Here is a 20,362-nt window from a genome sequence, read left to right as displayed (position 1 = left end):
GCGAGGGCAGCGCAGTTGCCGGCGCGAGGACGAGCGGGCGGGCGGGGCGGCCAACGGCGGCGGGAGGGCGTTGCTGTTGCTGGGCCGCCCCCGCTCGCGGGAGAAGCGAGGCGGGGAGAGCAGAGCAGGAAGGAGGAAGCGGGCGCTGCTGGAGGAGGAGGTGGCGGTGCTGCTGCTGTTGCAGCTGCGGGCAGAGCCTCCCCCTCCCGCCGGGCCGGGCGGGGCGGGCTCCGGAGCCGAGATGTCTCAGGAGCGGCCCAAGTTCTACCGGCAGGAGCTGAATAAGACGGTGTGGGAGGTGCCCGAGCGCTACCAGAACCTCTCCCCGGTCGGCTCCGGGGCCTACGGCTCCGTTTGGTGAGTGCTTGGAGGGGACTGGGGAAAGGGGGCGTGTGTGCAGGGGGTATCGCGTCAGGTCGCTGCCCCTCCCCGCCGGGCTCTCTGCCTGCAAACCTGCCCCGGCTTGTGGGCACCGGCGGCGGGCGGGGCGGTCACCGCGAGGCGCGCAGCGAGGTCAGCGGGCCTTGCTTGTTCTCCGGGGGTTCTCGTCCCCCAGCTTTTTACCAATCTGCTGCAAGAAACGCTTCTCCTCCCGGTTTAAGCGCTGTACTGCCGGGAAGCTGCAGTCTTGTCTTTGGAATGCGTCGGGGATTGCGCCACTTGGCAGGTGGCACTAAAACATTTTTGCAGGGGAAGATAATCATGTCCCAGCCCCCCTCAGTGATCTCATATAGGCATATTTTCCTCTGCTTTCTTGCTGTTAGTAACTGGGGGGTGGAGAGGGATGGAGGCTGGCATGTCCCCTGTAGCCGGCTTTGCAGAGCTGAAGGCCTGGCAGGTCTTGTCCCAGTTTCTTGCTGTATCTGAAGGATAGATTATGTTGAGGCAATTATATTTTTAGCTGGATCCTGTTGGTAGGCAAGAAGGGTAGAGGGAAGGCTGTGGGGGCTGTTTTTGCATCTCTGGCTTTAACAGTGGGTACGCAAGTATTGATATTTTCTTGGCAATAGTAAATCAACACAGGAAAACTTGTTTTATTACTGTAGAATGACAGAATTACTGCAGTATGTGCTGTCTGGGAGAGTAAAGTCTTGGTATGAGACCTACAGAAATATGGAGAGCTCGAAGATAAGATTTTAGTTTTTAATGCTTACCTAATAGGTACAAAACATATGACAGGTTACACGTGGGATATACAATACTTCCTTAATTTTTAGTTTCGTAGGTGAAGTATGTTGGATCATTAAACATAAGTTAACTGGGCTGCATACATTGCTTAGTCTTAAAGAGAAGGTTGTATTTGGGTTGCTTTGACGTCTGGACTTCAGCAGTCATGTAGCAGAACTGTATGAAAGTGTTCACAGATCACTGTGTCCTTTTATTAAGAAATGTCTCCCCCACTGATGTTCTGGTTTTTGCTCTCTGTTCTTTGGCTCTGTCAAAGTGCAATCAGTATTTTCAAATACAGGTGCCTAAGGATTACATGTTTGCTTTGCTGCTGTGTTTGAGCAGGCATGCATATTTTTCATTAACATAATATGCAAATTTATACCATGAATATCATTTGCATTATATCATAAGGAGGTTTGCATACTGCACTCTACTAGTAAAGAAGAGGAGTAGGTTTGCATGCGCTGCAGTTTCAAAGAAATAAAGTTCTCAGCTGTTCTTGAATTATTGTTATAAAAGTATTAGTAAGTTCAGGTTAAATAACATGCATTTCTTAAAACTGCTGTGGTTCAAATATCAAAATGCTTATGTTTCAAAAAAGGCAAAGGCTGGTCAATTCTAGTAGCAAGATTAATCAATGTACTTACTGAATTTTTTTAAATAGAAGATTATAGTTCTGGTGAAAGAAGGACCTCGCTGCCATAGCTGATAAATACTCCTCTAAGTGCCACAGTTTCGTAACTCCCTGAATGTAATAGGAAATTAATTTGCTCAGCGCCTTGTCCATTGTATGTTTAAGGTTGAGCCTACACCATCTGGTCAGTTCCTCTTCTGTTTCCCCCTCCCCGCTATCTCCATTGTGTGTGTAATACTTCCAAAGTTTGTTTTCACAAACCAATAACCAAAGAGTTTGCATCATTAATTTCCTGTTTTGCTGCGTCAAAACCTCCAAAAATTGTGCAACTGTGCTCAGACAAGATGAAACAATTTTGTATTGGAAGCAATTTCAGACATGTGACACATGAGCCTTAGTGCAGTCCATGTTAATGGTTTTCTGTATGTTCTTCTAAAAATGTATTTCATAAAAGATACAGTTCAGAAAGATGAGTGGTATAGAAACTGTAAGAATTAAACAACAACCAACAAAGCCAGTTTATTAAGCTGCAAATGGTGATCCATAGTATTTAGGGTATTAATGCAAGGACTTGTTCCCCAGTCTGTCCCTGTCCCCAGTAAAAATTTACCTAGTGAGACTTTGTGTTTGGGGTACCTCTGTGTTGGGGTAGCAAATTGCAGGGGTTTAACAATGCTTAAACTGAATGGTTAAATATATTTCCATGTGTGTTTACTACATTATTCTGTTACAATGTAATAAAATGCTCCTTAATTAGTCTTTGTGGGTTCTAAGAATAAATGATATTTATATGTACAGGTTTTACATATAAGTTTCTGCTAAAGGGACAAGTTTTAGCAATGTGCAGCTAAATATCACTTATTCACATGCACTTTGTGTAACAGGAATTTAGGACTAGGTGTGATTTACCAGAGAGGTTTGATTTCATCTTCAGTTGTGATTAACAGCAATCGGAGTTGATTTTATTAGACACAGGCCTTGGATTTTTGTGTGGACAAAAACCATAAAAGATAGCATCTTGAGCACAGCAGGTTGTGATGGAGTGTGGTGTATGAAAATATGTTTAGGAATGCAGATAATATTTGCAAGTACTCTTCCTCTCTTCAGCCTGTTCTTGCCGTATTTATACTTAAGAGCACAGTTGGTTTTAGACAGAAAAATTGTAAACATTTCTTTTTTTTTCTACAAAATTTCCCTATACTGTGTGAAGAAGACTCATCTTTTAAATATTTTCTGTAGAAACCAACGTTTGGTAAATATGTGGGGATTTTGGGTCGGGTGGCAGGTTGTGGACCAGGATGCCTAGAAATGATTTTCATTGCAGGAATGGAGAAATGGCATTGACTGTGACTCCGTGTCTAGAGAGTTGCTATCTGGAGTTGCTAAGTGTGGATTTGAAGGCATTTGTAAATAATTCATTTTGATAATTTGATTACTCTTTATTGTAGTTCTGCCTTTGACACAAAAACTGGGTTACGTGTGGCTGTAAAGAAGCTGTCCCGACCATTTCAGTCTATCATCCATGCCAAAAGGACCTACCGAGAGCTACGGCTCCTTAAGCACATGAAACATGAAAATGTAAGTGGAAGGAGACAGTACAAACAGTTGGTTTGCAGTTGGACCATCCCGAGTGTCCAGCATGATTGCGTTTAAGAATTTTTTTGCACACCTTTTTTTTGTGACACTAAATACAAAGCTTGCAATGGTCCAGGGGATTATAGTTGTAGAAAAGCATACAGATTAAAACAAAACAAACGCACACAAAAACCAAGCACCCTTCCCCCCCAATTTTATATTAAAAAAAAAATTAATATTTCCTAGAATAATCTGGAAATTATGGTTTAGCAGATTCATGCTAAAGGACATGCTGCCTTTAGGATTTAGGACACAGGTATTTTAATATGTAGTCAACAGTATAACTGAGAATTGAGCAGGAAGCAAACTTTTGTCCGGTGGTGGCTGTGGTTTATGTTTGAGTTTTTTCTGTTGTTTTTTTTTTTTTTCCTTATCCCTTTATTTCCTGAACAGTCTTTAGCTGTCTTTTGAAATAAGGTATTCCAAACCAGTGTCTATACCTGCCTTTGTCACGGCTCCTGCTGGGTGCTCTCAGGGGATGGCTGGTGTGGGAGGACAACTGTGGATTTTTGAACCTTAATTTTTTTTTTTTTTTTCGCACAAGGATTGAACGTTTGTTTCTTATAAATGCTGGTTTCTGTAAACCTGAATGATTAATGTAGCCAGAAATTAAACATGGAATTTCTGTCCCACAAAGGATCTTGTTAGCATTATATTATAAATGTATTTCACATCTTGTTCACTTTCTTGTTTTCTTTCTAGGTGATTGGCTTGTTGGATGTGTTCACCCCTGCCAAGTCACTAGAAGAATTCAATGATGTGTAGGTAACTTCTCTGAAGGCTGCAACAAAAAAATCTTTTGTATCTTACATCTCCCAGATTATTCTGGATATATTTGCTACCTTAATTTGTGTGCCAACGTTCTCACAAATTCTGAATTCCTACAGAAAAGATAATAGGACATCTTGAACTGTTGGACTCTTTGAACTTGTTCACTTGTATTCTATTTACCAGTGCTGCACTAGTTTGCTACATTATTTGAAGTATCGTGAACTGTATTTCATTCAGCAACAGGCTTTGAGACAGTCAGCTCTGCTGCTGGAGCTTCGTAGGGAGTTTTAATCCTAATTCTGTTGAACGGAGTGCCTCATAGCCTTTGTGTTTCCTTTTTTGTTCACAGATACTTGGTGACACACCTTATGGGAGCAGATCTGAACAACATTGTGAAATGTCAGAAACTTACCGATGACCATGTGCAGTTCCTCATATACCAAATTCTTCGGGGACTGAAGGTACTTGGTCCTGTCCTACCTGAATGTTGATAGCTTATCATCAGAAGGTGGAAGTTCTTGATGAACATCATATCCTCAGAGATCCGTTTGAGTACATAGTGGGGCTTCTGTAACTTTTCTAACATATGGTAGGATGACCTGTTGTTATTTTTCCTTCTGTTCATGCCTCTTTGCAGCTCCGAGTAGAGCTATGTATTATTTAAGAAGATATTTCTACACGTTGCTATGGGCAGAGTTTGGAAAGTTACGAAGTATACTGCCCTCTAATCTGCTCTGGCTATGAATCTTCCATTTCTTAAGTTTTGTTTCCTTTTGGTGTTCTGCTCGTGGTGGCAGAGCTCCTGGGTGTTCCTGAGGAGAGACAAAGTGGAACACCTACCTGCTTGAAACCCATAGACACCCACTTGATCCCTTCTGCAGACAAGCTGTAGTGTTTGAATTGTGTGGGATGGGGTAAGGCAGTATTGTCTAGTGAAGAAATGAGAAGTAGGCTATTTGGAGTATAAAATTATATGTATAAAATTTGTCATCTTGCCTTACAGTATATCCATTCAGCTGACATAATACACAGGGTGAGTATTTATCCTGAGATTGCTTCCTGTTCTGAACCAATGTCTTCAAAAAAATGTTGCACAGAGTCTTACAATGTAGTACCTATAGAAATAAAAGGGTTTTTTTTTGTAATTATTTTGGTTAAACAGTCAGAGGTTAAACAAAGGTTTCTGCTCCTGCCTATGTTTGACTTGTATCTTTGTGAAATATCTTCTCTATGTGGTAAATATACATATACAGCACTGGTGTTGCAATAAGTCTTAATGCATTTTTGCTTATATGCGACACCTCTGAGGACTGCAAAAGAGAGAGCTGACTCTGACATAATTTTCCTGAGTATGGAGTTGGTGTTTACAGCCAATTAGAATCTGTTTTCTGTCTGCATTTACATTTTTACCTACTTTAGATTTATGAAACAGCATATATACCACTGTTAATGCTGATGTTGTTTAATTTTTTAGGATTTAAAACCTAGTAACTTAGCTGTAAACGAAGACTGTGAGCTAAAGGTAATGTAATCACAAGCTGTAGTTGGTTTGACTGTGGTTTCACAGAATCCCAGAGTGTCAGGGACTGGAATGGCCCTGGGAAGCTCATCCAGTGCAATCCCCCTGCCAGAGCAGGAGCACCCAGCTGAGGTTCCACAGGAAGGTGTCCAGGCGGGTTTGAATGTCTGCAGAGAAGGAGACTCCACAACCTCCCTGGGCAGCCTGGGCCAGGCTCTGCCACTCTCACTGGGAAGAAGTTTCTTCTCATATTTAAGTGGAACCTCTTGTGTTCCAGTTTGAACCCATTACCCCCTGTCCTATCATTGGTTGTCACCCAGAAGAGCCTGGCTCCATCCTCCTGACACTGCCCCTTTATATATCTGTAAACATTAATGAGGTCACCCCTCAGTCTCCTCCAGCTCCAGAGCCCCAGCTCCCTCAGCCTTTCCTCACACGGGAGATGCTCCACTCCCTTCAGCATCTTGGTGGCTGCGCTGGACTCTCTCCAGCAGTTCCCTGTCCTTCTGGAACTGAGGGGCCACAACTGGACACAATATTCCAGGTGTGGTCTCCCCAGGGCAGAGCAGAGGGGCAGGAGAACCTCTCTGACCTACTGACCACCCCCTTCTAACCCACCCCAGGTACCATTGGCTTCCTGGCCACAAGGGCCCAGTGCTGGCTCATGGTCACCCTGCTGTCCCCAGGACCCCCAGGTCCCTTTCCCCTACACTGCTCTCTAATAGATCATTCCCCAACTTATACTGGAACCTGGGGTTGTTCTGCCCAGATTCAAGACTCTACACTTGTCCTTGTTCTGTTTCATTAAGTTTTTCCCCACTCAGCTCTCCAACCTGTCCAGGTCTGTGGATGGCAGCACAGCTTCCAGTGTCACCACTCCTCCCAGCTTGGTGTCACCAGCAAACTTGCTGACAGTCACTCTATTCCCTCGTGCAAATCATTGATGAGTATATTGAATAATACCGGTCCCAGCACTGACCCCTGAGGCACTGCACTGTATACAGGGCTCAGCCTGACTCTGCCCCATTGAGCACGACTCTCTGGCTTCTTCCCTTCAGCCAGTTCGCAGTCACCTCACTGCCCGCTCATCCAGACCGCACTCCTCAGTTCAGCTGTGAGGATGCTGTGCAGACTGTGTCCAATGCCTCACTCACATCAAGGCAGAACACGTCCACCGCTCCGCCACCATCCATCCATCTTGTTGTGTCCTCATAAAAGTCAATGAGGTTGGTCAAGCACGACTTCCCCTTGGTGAAGCCATGTTGACTGCCCCTAATGACCCTCTTATCCTTGATCTGCCTTGAGATGGCACCAAGGAGAAGTCTTTCCATCAGTTTCCCAGAGGTGGAGGTGAGGCTGACCGGTCTAGAGTTACCCGGGTCCTCCTTCCTGCCCTTTTTGAAGACTGCAGTGACATTTGCTTTCCTCCAGTCCCCAGGCACCTCTCCCGTTTCCCAAGACTTGGCAAAGATGATGGAGAGCGGTCCAGCAATGACCTCAGCCAGCTCCCTCAGCACCCGTGGGTGCATCCCATCCGGACCCATGGATTTATGGATGTCCAGATTGACTAACTGCTCCCTCACCCAGTCCTCATCAACCCAGGCAAACTCCTCCATTGTCCTGCCTTCCTCTGGGGCCTCAGCGATGCAGGGCTCCTCAGGACAGCCCCTGGCAGAGTAGGCAGAGACAAGCATTCAGTAACTCAGCCTTCTCTGTATCTTCTGTCACCAGGGCACCCACCTTGTTCATCAGTGGGCCTACATTGCTTCAGCTGTTAGTTTGATCTGCCACAGATTGGAAAAAGCTCTTCCTGTTGTCCTTGACCGCTCTCGCCAGGTTTAATTCTAAGGAGGCCTTAGCTTCCCTAGTTGCCTCCCTACACCCTCTGACAACAGCCTGATATTCCCCCAAGTGCCCAGCCCCTCCTTCTATGATCTACAAACTCTCCTCTTCCACTTGAGCACACCCAACAGCTCCCTGTTTTAACCACGCAGGTCTCCTGGCTCCCTTCCTTGACTTCCTACGTGTCGGGATGCTCTGATCTTGTGCCTGGTAGAAACAGTCCCTGAACACCAACCAACGATCTTGGGCCCCTTTACCTTCAAGCAGCCTTGTCCATGGGATTTCCCCCAGCAATTGCCTGAAAAGGCCAAAGTTTGCCCTGCTGAAATCCAGGGTTGCAATTCTGCTTGCTGTCCTGCTCCTGCCACAGGAGATTGTGAACTCCACCATCTCCTGGTCGCTGCAACCAAGGCAGCCCTCCACCTCTACCACTTCAACCAGACCCTCCTTGTCAGTGAGGATGAGGTCCGGCAGGGCACCTCTTCTAGTCGGCTCCTCCACCCTTTGCATCAGAAAGTTATCGTCAAGGCACTGGAGGAACCTCCTGGACTGTGGCTGCCGGCCGAGTCATCCTTCCAACATCAGGGGAGTTAAAATCCCCCACCACAACCCCAGGGCCCGTGACTGTGAGGCTGCTCTCAGCCGTCTGTAGAGGCCTCATCCTGATCTGGTGGCCTGTAATAGACACCCACAATAGTATCACCCTTGCCAGCCTGCCCCTTAACTTTCACCCATAGACTCTAAACTCGCTCCTCATCCACTCCTGGACCATACTCAATACATTGTAGATTTGAGTGAATGCATTGTAAATGTCCCTTGAAATCCAAGGGACATAATATTGCCTTATGGAAATACTATTGTTGTCCAAAGTAATAATGTCATTCTAAACTGTAAAGGACCGTAAGGCCTCCTTTTTCCTGTATCTGTTCATGTGTTTTTAAGGAATCATCATGAAAGGGAAGATTTAACATCTTTAGTTTGGGTCGAGTTGTTTTAGAGAGACCCTGATGTAATTCTGATAGTTGAGTCCTCTGCAGTTGTAGGCTGGTTTCTTTGAACAGGTTGTGAAATTTACTGTCATAATCTGATTTTGCAGTTGCAGCACCTCTCCTCCACCCAGTCCAATAACTGCCTAGTTAATTGCTCTAACTAGTTGGCATTGTTCCACTGCAGTAGTTGGTGGATGTCTTTTCTGTTCTGTAGATCCTGGATTTTGGCCTGGCCCGACACACAGATGATGAGATGACCGGGTACGTGGCTACTCGGTGGTACAGGGCTCCTGAGATCATGCTGAACTGGATGCATTACAACCAGACAGGTAATGCATTTAACTAACACGAGGCTTTTCAGTTTCTGAATTGTGGAGAAAAGAGGTTTTCCTTTGTACATGCTCCTTTCCATAAAGGAAAGAAAACAGTGTAAGTTGGTAGTCATGTTAATCAGACTTCAGTAAGGGTGATTGCAAGAAGGAAGGCTTAGATTAGTATTTGAACCACAGTCTGCCACATGTAAGGTGAGAATCATTGTGATAGCATTCACAAGATTTTAAACTTGAGCCTTTGAAATGGCAATCAGCAAAATATTTTCTGCACTTATCCCTTATTTTTCCTAGCACAGTGGTTTTTCAAGTAAGTGAATGTATCTGGATGAGGTGAAGGTGTGTTTCTAGGAAGCTGCTGGGAATACACTGAAAAATGTCTGGAGTGACGGCGTGAAGAAACACTAAAAACCATATAAATCTCCCTTTCCTCTCTTAGCCACTTTTCACAGTTATATCTTTCTCACAGTTTCCAGTATATTCTGAGCAACACACAGGGAAACTTCCAGCTTCCCTACAATACTTCCAGATCAGGCATGGAAAAGAAGATAAAAATCTGGGAATAGTTCTTGTACGGATTAAAGCATATGGATTAAAGAAAATAATGTGTGACTCTGATTTCATAAGTCATTACTTTTTCTTCTCTTTTCCTCTTGCATGTCTATGGACTCGTATATACAGTATAATAGTTGGTGGTGGTTTGTGTAGCATTTATGTAAGGCCATATGTAAATTCATTCCTCAGAGTTGTCTTGAACAGGTGTCTTCCTCTTTGATGGTACAGATTCCTTCCCAGCTCTTTGGTGTTCAGTGCATGTTGTGCTCTGGAAGGAAAGTTTTCCTGATCTAGGGTTCTGTTATTTGGACAAGTATTAGATGACGCAGTCTCTGAACAAAATCAGTTACCTTGCAACGTATCTCAGACTGTTTCAACACCATAAGACTATTTAAGGATAAAGTTGTTTGTACTTGTTGGATAGAGTGATTCTATTGAGATTTTTATTTTTCTCCATTATGTTGTTTTGTTCTTTTATTTTGTTTTGTTCAGTTGATATTTGGTCAGTGGGATGCATTATGGCTGAACTGTTGACTGGAAGAACGTTGTTTCCTGGTACAGACCGTATCCTTTAAAAGTAATATACTTTCCTGAAATGGAAGTTAGAGATCTTTGCTTTCACACACTTCACAAGGAAAGATGTTCTGCGTTTGTTTGGTTGTGATTTTTTGTTTGTTTGTAAATTAATGGCTTCTTTTACTCACAGTACAAGGAGGTGAGTTCTTGATTTTGTTGCACATTAAACAGTCACAGTGTGCAAGAAGGCAAATCTATTCCTCTTTATTAGTATCAGTAGAATTATGTGTTTTTTGTTTATGGGAGTTACTTTCCTTTATTTAGATTCATTGCTCTTTGAGTTTGTAGAAAATAACTGCATGGAGTAGGCTGTCTGCTATGAATCCTTCCACGCTTCAGGTTTCTAGCGAATGTGAAGCATCCCTTCTGGCCTCCCCTCTGTGTGCTGGTTCTGTGCTGGGAAAGCAGCGGGTTTGCAGATTCTGTAGCGCCAAGGGTCTCGTACCAAATTGCTCTGAAATGTTTAGGTTCTACTTCCATGCTTGAGCATAAACAGATGGTGAGCTTTCTTTTACTGTATGTTTGTACTAATGTGAAAAATCAAGCTTGAATAACATCTTCTCAAAACTATTTCTTTGCATCACCAAGGTGGGCTTGTCAAGGGTTTAGATTGCGGGGTGACAATAAAACCATGGCAGATGTGTTGTTAACCTCCTCTCCCCCCCTTCCCACTAAGGACAGGCGATCGGGAGGGAAAGGAGGACAGAGAGCTGGATTCAGTCTCTCACCAGGCCTCGGTTCGCAGGGACGACTCGTGAGGTCCTCTCCTAACTGTTGCCCGTAAGCAAAAGGGAAAAAAAGGGGGCAAAAAAGGGACGAGATCCTCGTGATCTCCCACTTTTATATGAAGCATTCGTGTGAATGGAATGTTATACACAGTTGGTCAGTTTCTTGGTCACCTGTTTCTCGTTGCCCATCTGGAGAGATGTGAATGTGTGCTTATCAATAGCTTTGCATTCCATTGCTACGTTTATCAAAACATGTATCTGGTTCTCCAGGAAAATGCAGCTAATACGAAAGCTTTAGCTGACAGGTAAATTCACTAGAAACTTGTTTTTTAACAAAACCAGGACAGGGCTGGATAGGACACTTTGACAAACTTGTGTGTTCTTCATGAATTAAACAAAATGATTATCTTCCTAGCCTGAAAAATTTATTTCCAACTCTGTTCTTAGCTGTGAATTATAGCAAATAATGTCTGCAATGCAAAACAAAGGTTACTCTTAGAATCTGAATTGTTAGCTCTGTCACATTAAGGTACTTTACTAATTTATATCTCCTAGCAGATGCTTGTGATTCTTTACCTTAAATGCTCAAATTCTTTTGCGAATGGTAGTAACGCTTTTGAATTAAATGCTTTTTCTGTTCTGAGTTGGTTAGATTTTAAGAAAAATAAGGCCCAGTTCTCTCCCATTGTAAATAAAACTTTGTAGTGCTACAGTTGTTACAGTTTGTGTGTGGATCCCTACTTTAAGCAATGTACCTGCTGTTTGAGCAGGAGGTCAGAACTGTAAGGGGAGCAGAGTTTGTGGTTATGGATCTCATTTCTGCATGTAACACCTTTCCAAGGACCTAGAAAGGCAGCAAGCTGTCAGCATTCACTCTGGCTTAGCTGGCATCTAAGGGCAGCAAGCACAAGGAAAGTAACCATGGGCTCTAGCTTCTTTGCCCCATTGACCACGAGCCTTCCAAGAGGCACAGTCCCGTTAAGCCCTGTATCCAGTGCAGTGCCTCAGGGGTCAGTGCTGGGACCGGTATTATTCAATATACTCATCAATGATTTGCACGAGGGAATAGAGTGACTGTCAGCAAGTTCGCTGGTGACACCAACCTGGGAGGAGTGGTGACACTGGAAGCTGTGCTGCCATCCACAGACCTGGACAGGCTGGAGAGCTGGGTGGGGAAAAACTTAATGAAACAGAACAAGGACAAGTGTAGAGTCTTGAATCTGGGCAGAACAACCCCAGGTTCCAGTGTAAGTTGGGGAATGATCTATTAGAGAGCAGTGTAGGGGAAAGGGACCTGGGGGTCCTGGGGACAGCAGGGTGACCATGAGCCAGCACTGGGTCCTTGTGGCCAGGAAGGCCAATGGTACCTGGGGTGGGTTAGAAGGGGGTGGTCAGCAGGTCAGAGAGGTTCTCCTGCCCCTCTGCTCTGCCCTGGGGAGACCACACCTGGAATATTGTGTCCAGTTGTGGCCCCTCAGTTCCAGAAGGACAGGGAACTGCTGGAGAGAGTCCAGCGCAGCCACCAAGATGCTGAAGGGAGTGGAGCATCTCCCGTGTGAGGAAAGGCTGAGGGAGCTGGGGCTCTGGAGCTGGAGAAGAGGAGACTGAGGGGGGACTCATTCATGGGGATCAATATGGAAAGGGTGAGTGTCAGGAGGATGGAGCCAGGCTCTTCTGGGTGACAACCAGTGACAGGACAGGGGGTAATGGGTGCAAACTGGAACACAAGAGGTTCCACTTAAATATGAGAAGAGACTTCTTCTCAGTGAGGGTGTCAGAGCCTGGCCCAGGCTGCCCAGGGAGGTTGTGGAGTCTCCTCCTCTGCAGACATTCAAACCCGCCTGGACACCTTCCTGTGGAACCTCAGCTGGGTGTTCCTGCTCCAGCGGGGATTGCACTGGATGAGCTTTCATGGTCCCTTCCAACCCCTGACATTCTGGGATTCTGTGAAATATTTATATATGCCTGTTTTTTGGAGAAGGTTTTAAGAATTTTCCAGATTTAGATCCTGTTGGGTACTTCTGGGCTCTTAATAGTTTCTTGGTACCCACAGGTTTTGCTGAGACCTGTGTTCTTCCTGCAGTGTCACTATGCAATTGCTGGCTTACTGACTTTGCAATTAATATTAACATGCTTAATCCAGTGTATATTTACTCTGCTCCTAGTAGGTAAGGATAGCGTATATCGAAATCCACTGCGGTTCTAGGGAATTGACTTTGCAGTTGGAGGCAATGTCGCTATGTATTCTGTATGTTCAGGAAGCTGGATACTGCTGCCATTTGACATTCTTGCTTTTTTGATCTAAAGATGTGATTTTTCTCAAGGATACAGCTTTACATTTCCAAAGTGAAATAGATAGCTATAGAATAGGTAATGCTTTTTCAGGATGATCATCCTGTTCAGATGATTCTCCTGTTTGAAATACTGATCCCTTTCACCAAGGATTTAGCAGAAATGCTGTGGTGTTATTTACAGTCCATCAGATACTGGTGGCCCAGAGATTTGTGTATTACTTGTAAAATCTGTAACTGGTTTGACATAGTTTAAAGGGCAAATATAAACATTACAGACAGAGTCTGAAATTGCTAGCAGGTTCTGAAGAGCAGCCGTGAGGGTAATTCAGAGAAGACGGGAGAGTACTCTTTTAATGGTTTTAAAAACATTGGGTTTCCTTACTATTTTGAATTTTAGACACAAAACTGTGTCTTCAGTGGATTTTTTTTCCCCTCAAGTGTGTGTTGTGTCACTTATGCCAAATGTTTAAATACACTGCCTTCCTAGTGAGGACCGCTCAGATTGGCACACGGCCTGGTGGGAGCTCTGTTGTGGATAAAACGTTCTTTGCACATGCAATGTTGTATCCCTTGAGCTTCCTACATAGAGCCTTTGGGTCTGAGCCAATGCTGTGTTCCTTCGGGTGCTGGTCAGGGAGCTGCTGGGGTGCGCACCCACGTTTGGGTGCAGAGATGCTGCAGTGTCAAGTTGTTTTCTTACTTTCTAAGTTTTAGAAGTGGCTGAATCACCTTGGAGGGTGTTCACAAACCGTCTTGACTTTTTAATATGAGCCCCTGCGCTTTCCAGCCTTCTGCTTTACTTCATCCGTCACTAACACAACCTAATCCTCCTAATTGCTTCTGCGTTGGTGTGGGGCCTGAGAAGGGTGAGCATAGAGCTGAGCCGCTGCCAGTGGCGCGAGAGCTTTGACTTGTGCTCCTCGATAGCTGAGGATTCAGTGATCGATTCAGTGCATATGGGGTATTTGTAGACAAGTTGTTCAGTCTGTCTGATGCAGACAGAGCTGTGTTATAAGGGGGTATTCAACTGTAAGCAAGAAGAATTAATACAGTTTGCTTGAAATAGCTTTTCAGTCCAGGCCTTGGCAGACATTAACTTTCAACATTGACAGGCTGATATGTTGCGCTTTTCATTTTGATTTGTCCCAGCATTTTCCTTTATGGTCCATCATTAGATATTGATCAGTTGAAGCTCATTTTGAGACTCGTTGGAACACCAGGGCCTGAGCTTTTGAAGAAAATCTCCTCAGAGTCTGTGAGTTTACACTTCAATTGTAATATCTGCCCTTCTGGAAGTCCCAAATTTGTGTATTGCCCTCCTGTAGTATGTGTTGGGATTTATTTTCTGTCATCTTTCTTCCTTATTCATTCTTTGCTGTTGGATGGCTTTGAGTTCGTATGCTGTGTGTATTTCATCTTTATTCTTCTGCCTGTGCTATGATTTCTTCCATATTTTTATTATATTGCTTTGTGACTTTTTTCCACTTTGTGGGTTTATACTTGGTGATGTATTGTATGATCAGATGCTGCTGGGGAAGTATTTTTCACAGCTAAGAGCTTGAGGCTTGTGTCAATTATTATTTCTCCAGACTGCCTACGTGAGGATGAATCTTAACCAGAGCAAGTGTGTTATCCTCTGAATGCACACAGTCCCTTATGTAGTGTGATCAGTTTCTGAAGCACTCCTGCCACCATCTTTGGTTTTGTAGCATAAAATCCAAAATGCCTTTTAGGTGCTTTCATGTGGCAGCTGTTTCCAGGGCACACAGTGTGTAGTCTGCTGAGAATATAACTAACTGTGCCGTGTATTTAAAGGATGTTGCTGTACGGGGCCCTTTTATCAAGGTAATAGCAAAAAGCTTTCTGCAGTCTCCATTTTAAAGGGTGACCTCTGTTTTCAGCCATACTGCCTCTTCTATGTTGTTCTAATCTTGAATTGTGCACTTCTGCAAAGACAGTGTTAAATGGCATTTAATTTTACATGGTTTTGAAGGCGAAATGTGTAAAAGTTGGAGCAAGAGATGCCGTAACTGCGGGTGAACGTAGCGAGCAGTGAGCTGCGCAGAGGTGACGTGCAGCGCACCTCAGCAGGGCGCTGCTGGCTCTGCCTCCTCGTGGAGGATCAGTGCGGTGGAGAGTGGCGAGAAGGTTATTTTGTGCTGCAGCTTGTGTTCTTTCTCATGCAACAGTGACGATAAATGCCAGATATGAGGTTAGCTTTGAATTATATTTGGTGAAGGTAGGCCTGTGGTACAAGTTGGAACCGATTGGACAACTTGCTGAATATCACAGCAGTTTAAAAAGCCCTGGAAAGGTTAGAACTGAATATCACAGGGTGCTTTGGGTGCCCTGTGAAGTGACCTTAAGGGTAGTCTGGCGTCTGAAGTACAGGGATTAGCGACAGAGAACAGCTTAGCGGTTGGCCAGGTTAAGCACGAGATTACTTTATTACTTTGCATACGTACCACTGAAGGGGGTCTTTTTTTTTTTCTTCCCCCAAGATTGCACAATAAAAAAAAATAATTGCTCTTGGCCAGTTCCAGTTCAAGAGTCTGATTAAAATCAAAATACAGTAAAGTACTGTTTCTACTATTTTTCTTCCATTTTCTGGAGATAGCAAAACTATGAGGTGTTTGAGGGCCTTTAGCGTACCAGTAACAAATGGTGGTTTTCTGCTGCGTTACTTGACTGGCTCTTGCTTTCTCTCTGTTCACCGACGCTCGCTGACTCTCTTACGCAATGCTCATGTTTTGCTAATTTTGCATTTATTGCCTTCTGTAACCTCGCCCACATATCAAAGTGCATTCAAAGCTGTTTAGAAGAAGGTGTCATTTGTGAGCCGATTTCAGTTTGCACCACAAGGAACTTAAGTACTTTCTATGCAGCAAGAAAAAAAACCTGGTAACCAGTGCGGAGGATGCTGGTTTTGTTTCAGTTTAATTTTTGCTCGTTTGCCTGAGGCTGTTTGTAGCTGCAGCAGCCTAGGGAAAAGTTTTGAGGTGTAGCTTCAGCCAAAGGAAACATCCATTCTGGTGGATGAAAACAGTGGGGAAATGTGAACGCAACCATGCTGTAGTATAGTGCTATTTATGGTGGACAGAAATACTTTCTGTAATGACACTGTTACCAACTGATCAGTAATTCTCCATTGTTTTAAGTGTTTTGCTAACGCAGTTGCTAAACTTTTCACAAGAATTGGAAAAAAATTAGTGGACTCTGCCTGTGTGGCTCTTGCCTTGTGGTTTGCAGAAGAGATGCTTTGTATGCAGCTGTTTTTCTGTTTAAAATGGTTTCTGCACTGTTTTTAACAAAGCCCTTGACTAGGCACTTAAGATATTAACCAGCTTCAGCAGATCATGCGTCTGACGGGAACACCCCCTGCATATCTCATTAACAGGATGCCCAGCCATGAGGTGAGACCTGAGCAGATGAGCGGGCTTTGCAGGGCAGGTCTTCACTGGCTGCTTTTGCTGCTTCTGTAGATGATCTACTCGCATGTGGCATGGGTGGGCGATCAGCCCCCTGCTCTTCAGCAAGATTTTTGTACTAAATGGAGACGTGAGGCTTGAACAGTATGTACACACGCACAGACTTCTCAGGAGAGCTTGGATGGGAGCTGGTTTTGCACTGTGTGCCACGTTGTGGGGCCTCCCAGCAGACACCGGGCTGCACGCAGCCATACCAGGCTCTGAGGCGGTCAGCCCTTGCGGCACCTTTTTGCTCTTCAGTCTTGCGTGAACCCCACGTCACGTCAGCTCTTCTCTGCCGTCTTGAGTGGCGTTTAGTTGGGAAGAGATAACAATGATGGGCTGAGTACTAGAATAAGTAAAGAGAAGGCAAAGCGAGGAGACAAACCATAACAGCCAGTGCTTTAGGATGATTGAAATGTACTGTGGATTGTATTATGCTTCAACAGAATATTTATTTTCGCAGGCAAGAAACTACATCCAGTCTTTGTCTTACATGCCGAAAATGAACTTTGAAAATGTGTTTATTGGTGCCAATCCGCTAGGTAAGGCTTGCTTTTTAAATGTTGTGCTCTTTCTGAAGCTGGCATGGCCTGGAACACCAGGACTTTTCCCAAAGTTTTGTTTGGACGGCAGAAGTAGCTCAGAACAGAGCTGAGGACCACTTCTGGAGTTTACAAAGTACGTGTGGTCTGAGGTATAAGAGGAAGAAATTGTGGATGACGGGTGGGTCCTGAGAAGCTACAGATTCCTTGTAACATTGGGCTTTTATGAGCTTACATTTTGGAATACAGCCTCACATGGCTCTCTATAAAATCCTTCTGTGTTTTGGTGCTTTTGCAGCTGTGGACTTGCTAGAGAAGATGTTGGTACTGGATACAGACAAACGAATTACTGCAGCAGAAGCGTTGGCTCATGCCTACTTTGCTCAGTATCACGACCCGGATGATGAACCAGTGGCAGACCCTTATGACCAGTCTTTTGAAAGCAGAGAACTTGAGATTGAAGAATGGAAAAGTGAGTTTGGGGGACAGGTGACAGAGCCGACCTGATTGCCTTGTGCTCTGTTCCAAAGCTGTGGTTCAGCTAAGCTGTGGTAGTTAGAGGCACAAAAGAAACTGATAAAAACATGGGCATCCTGTTTGTTCTGAGGTCCTTATATACTGAGTGAGTCTGTCGCGTGTGGCGCACCTAATTAGCGTAATCCCTGGTAACTAATTATTACTATGACCATACAAGTCTGCAGGTGACATGGTTGCTTATATCTTTGTTTTCAAGCTTATTCACATCTCCCCAATGCTCTGGAAGTATCTTGTCTATACTAGTCTCTGAGAATGGCGTATCCATTCTTTTTCTTCTCAGTTAAACCATGCTTTTTCCTTAAAATAGTATTAGAACCTGTAAGATGATTGCAGGTTTTCTTGCGTGAGGGATGTCATCAGTGCTGCCTATTAAGTTTCTGTCATGCTTTTCCCACCAGGCCTGACTTACGACGAAGTAATCAGCTTTGTGCCCCCACCGCTTGACCAAGAGGAGATGGAGTCCTGAGAAGCTGCTCTTGTCTCTTTGTCCCACGTCACTGTGAGGGGAAGGCCTTTTCCTACGGACTCTGCAATTATTGTTCAAGTGCCTCATCACAACAATATTCTCCTTGGTGGAGGGGTTTTGTGTGTGTGGAATTGGGGAGGGAGGGGGGGAAGAAAGCTGAGTCTCTGTGAATGTGCTGCATGCTCTCCTGTGTCTGTCCAGCCTGGGGCAAAGCCTCTGCAGACCTGCTCCGGCTGCTTGTCGGTCCTGCCGGAGCGACCGCGCTCACCCGGTTCACACTGCTGGGCAAGGTGGGGAAGCTGGTATTTAAAGTTTGGTTACAATTGTTGCCATTTATCAATTCTTCTACAATTAAGGTAACCTCAAAATAACGGAGGTTGGTTTATAGGCTGAGAGGCCCGTTTTCTTCAGGACTGATGTTGGGGTTGGGGAGTGTCCTTGTTCGGTGCCAGATTGCTGATGTACATCCAGATCTTCCTGGTACAGTAGAACATACCGGCCTTCCAATGTCTGATTCTTGGGACATGAAAAGGTTTTGTTTGAAACTGTAAATATGTTTGTGCCTTAAATTGAATAGGGAGAGAGGGAAAGCAAGTCTGGGGTGGAAATCTCTGCCCCTGCTGTTTTTCAGGGCGAAGGCTCCCAGATAGCCAGGCATGATGTAATCAGGAAACAGCTTTCTGAGGCAAGAGCCTCTACCCCTGGGTTGGGTATTTCTGTATTTTTCCCTCTTCCTTTTCTCTTGTTCTGAGGCTCCCCAGCATTACTTCCCAGGAGATGGAGTCTGGAGAAGATTCTTGCTAGCCACACATTTGTGTATTTTGTTCCTTAACAGGTGGGTGTTTGTGCATGTTGTAGCTGTATGTGCATGTAAAGCTTCTTGATTTTTGTAGTTACCTTTTGGGGATGGCACTGGGTCAGTTAAATCACCAGTGAACTATTTTACTGAGTACCTCAGCCAGTGCCATAAAATCATAGCATCCTTCCTCTTGTGCCACAGCTCATTGTGAAATACCCGCCATTCTGGAGCTTTGAGGAAAGGGTAAAATATAGGGCACAGAAACATGCACGTTTTTGCTTTGTTCTGACCTTCTGGTTTAAGAGAAGGAGAGCTTGGGACCGAGGGTTTCCTGCGTGATCAAGTGTGAAAAAAGGTTCTTCAGAGAAACAGCTACAGCATCTTGTGCCAAAACTTAAGTTATTTTCTGAAAATAATTTTTTTAGGAGTATTTGAATCCAAAGCAACGAAATAAGCACTCATAAAACCACAATCTCCCTTTCACTCTCTATATCAATAAATATTTATATATACAAAACTAACATTTACTAGAGGTTTTTTTTACCCTCTTATCTAAGAGCTTCTTGGCTGTTTTTTAGCAGGTTGATCTCAGCCTGAGGAAACATGAAAAGGGAGTATGTTTGAATACAAATATTGTGTATTTTCTAGTAGGACTCTGCGTGAATGAAATGCCAGAACTGAAGGGAGGCTTCTCAGCGTGTTAGTGTGCTGGAACCATACCTGGGGAGCCCAGGGGCCTGATGTTAGGGCTCATGGGGTGAATGACTTTTAGACATTGGTTTGTTGCCAGCATCCTGTGTGGACAATATACCTGCGAAGGTGAGAAAAAAGGCTTTTTTGCAGTATTTTGTGTTCTTGTTACCGATGGGACAGAGCAGGAGCTGTTTGTAGTGGTTTTACCCCGTGTTCGAAGAGGCAGCACGAATGGATGGGACATGGATGATAAAGCCATTGATTCTTCCTAGGCTACTTTCCAGTGATCTCTTCAGGTCAAACACTTAATTGAGGTCTGGGGTGAGATGAAGAGAGTAGTTCTTTCCTGCTCTGGGATAAAACTCTGCTCAGCCCAACAAAATGAAGACAGTAAACCTCTCTTTTCTGCTGGACCAGCAGTCCAGGTATCCAAATGAAAATATAGATACACTATGTAAACCTACAGCAAGATTATTTTTATCAGCCATTTTATGTGTAGATGCTACAATGTGATTTTATGTGGAAATACTGCTAAAGATTTTTAAAAATATAGATGTTGTGTGTGTGTCTGTGTGGGGGTGTGAGTGGGAAGGTTTCACTCGTGTGCTCCCTGCCTCAGCGCAAGGCCTAAGGTACAGGAGGACTCGCTTCAAAGACAAGATCCGTAATTTTGTTTCTATCCATGAATTTTGCTGTAATTGGTTATGCCAGATGTCACAATACCACTGGTTAAAAATAAAACCTATTTTTCAGATTTACTGTGCTGATGGTATTTAAAAACCTCTTGCATTAATGGGTTGTTGTCAGCACGGT

The 20,362-nt window shown here is 44.3% G+C and overlaps 1 protein-coding gene across 4 annotated transcripts; it reads left to right on the top strand.

Moving 5' to 3' along the window:
• The first annotated feature begins 224 nt into the window (after nucleotides 1-224).
• Nucleotides 225-20,303, top strand: MAPK14 (mitogen-activated protein kinase 14). 4 transcript variants are annotated; one of them, XM_065854426.2, is made up of 12 exons: nucleotides 225-357; nucleotides 3,253-3,382; nucleotides 4,142-4,200; nucleotides 4,560-4,671; nucleotides 5,214-5,243; nucleotides 5,685-5,732; nucleotides 8,775-8,889; nucleotides 9,937-10,008; nucleotides 16,376-16,455; nucleotides 16,976-17,054; nucleotides 17,353-17,526; nucleotides 17,990-20,303. In XM_065854426.2, the coding sequence occupies exons 1-12, from the start codon at nucleotides 242-244 to the stop codon at nucleotides 18,055-18,057; spliced, it is 1,083 nt and encodes a 360-aa protein (XP_065710498.1). In that variant the 5' UTR covers nucleotides 225-241; the 3' UTR covers nucleotides 18,058-20,303. The 4 variants fall into 4 exon arrangements, with proteins under 4 accessions (XP_065710498.1, XP_065710497.1, XP_071673963.1 ...); XM_065854425.2 differs by lacking the exon at nucleotides 16,376-16,455 and adding an exon at nucleotides 14,218-14,297; XM_071817862.1 differs by lacking the exons at nucleotides 5,685-5,732; nucleotides 16,376-16,455 and adding an exon at nucleotides 14,218-14,297.
• The last annotated feature ends 59 nt before the right edge of the window (nucleotides 20,304-20,362 follow it).

This window comes from Patagioenas fasciata, chromosome 21 (assembly GCF_037038585.1).
Source record: "Patagioenas fasciata isolate bPatFas1 chromosome 21, bPatFas1.hap1, whole genome shotgun sequence".
Taxonomy (NCBI): domain Eukaryota; kingdom Metazoa; phylum Chordata; class Aves; order Columbiformes; family Columbidae; genus Patagioenas; species Patagioenas fasciata.
This window is presented reverse-complemented; position numbering and strand designations above follow the sequence as displayed.

Bases quoted from the DNA above. Each gene is read 5' to 3' on its own strand.
- MAPK14 (XM_065854426.2), top strand. From the start codon at position 242: ATGTCTCAGGAGCGGCCCAAGTTCTACCGGCAGGAGCTGAATAAGACG. The intron at 358-3,252 runs GTGAGTGCTTGG...TCTTTATTGTAG, and splicing joins GGGGCCTACGGCTCCGTTTG to TTCTGCCTTTGACACAAAAA. The intron at 5,733-8,774 runs GTAATGTAATCA...TCTGTTCTGTAG, and splicing joins ACGAAGACTGTGAGCTAAAG to ATCCTGGATTTTGGCCTGGC.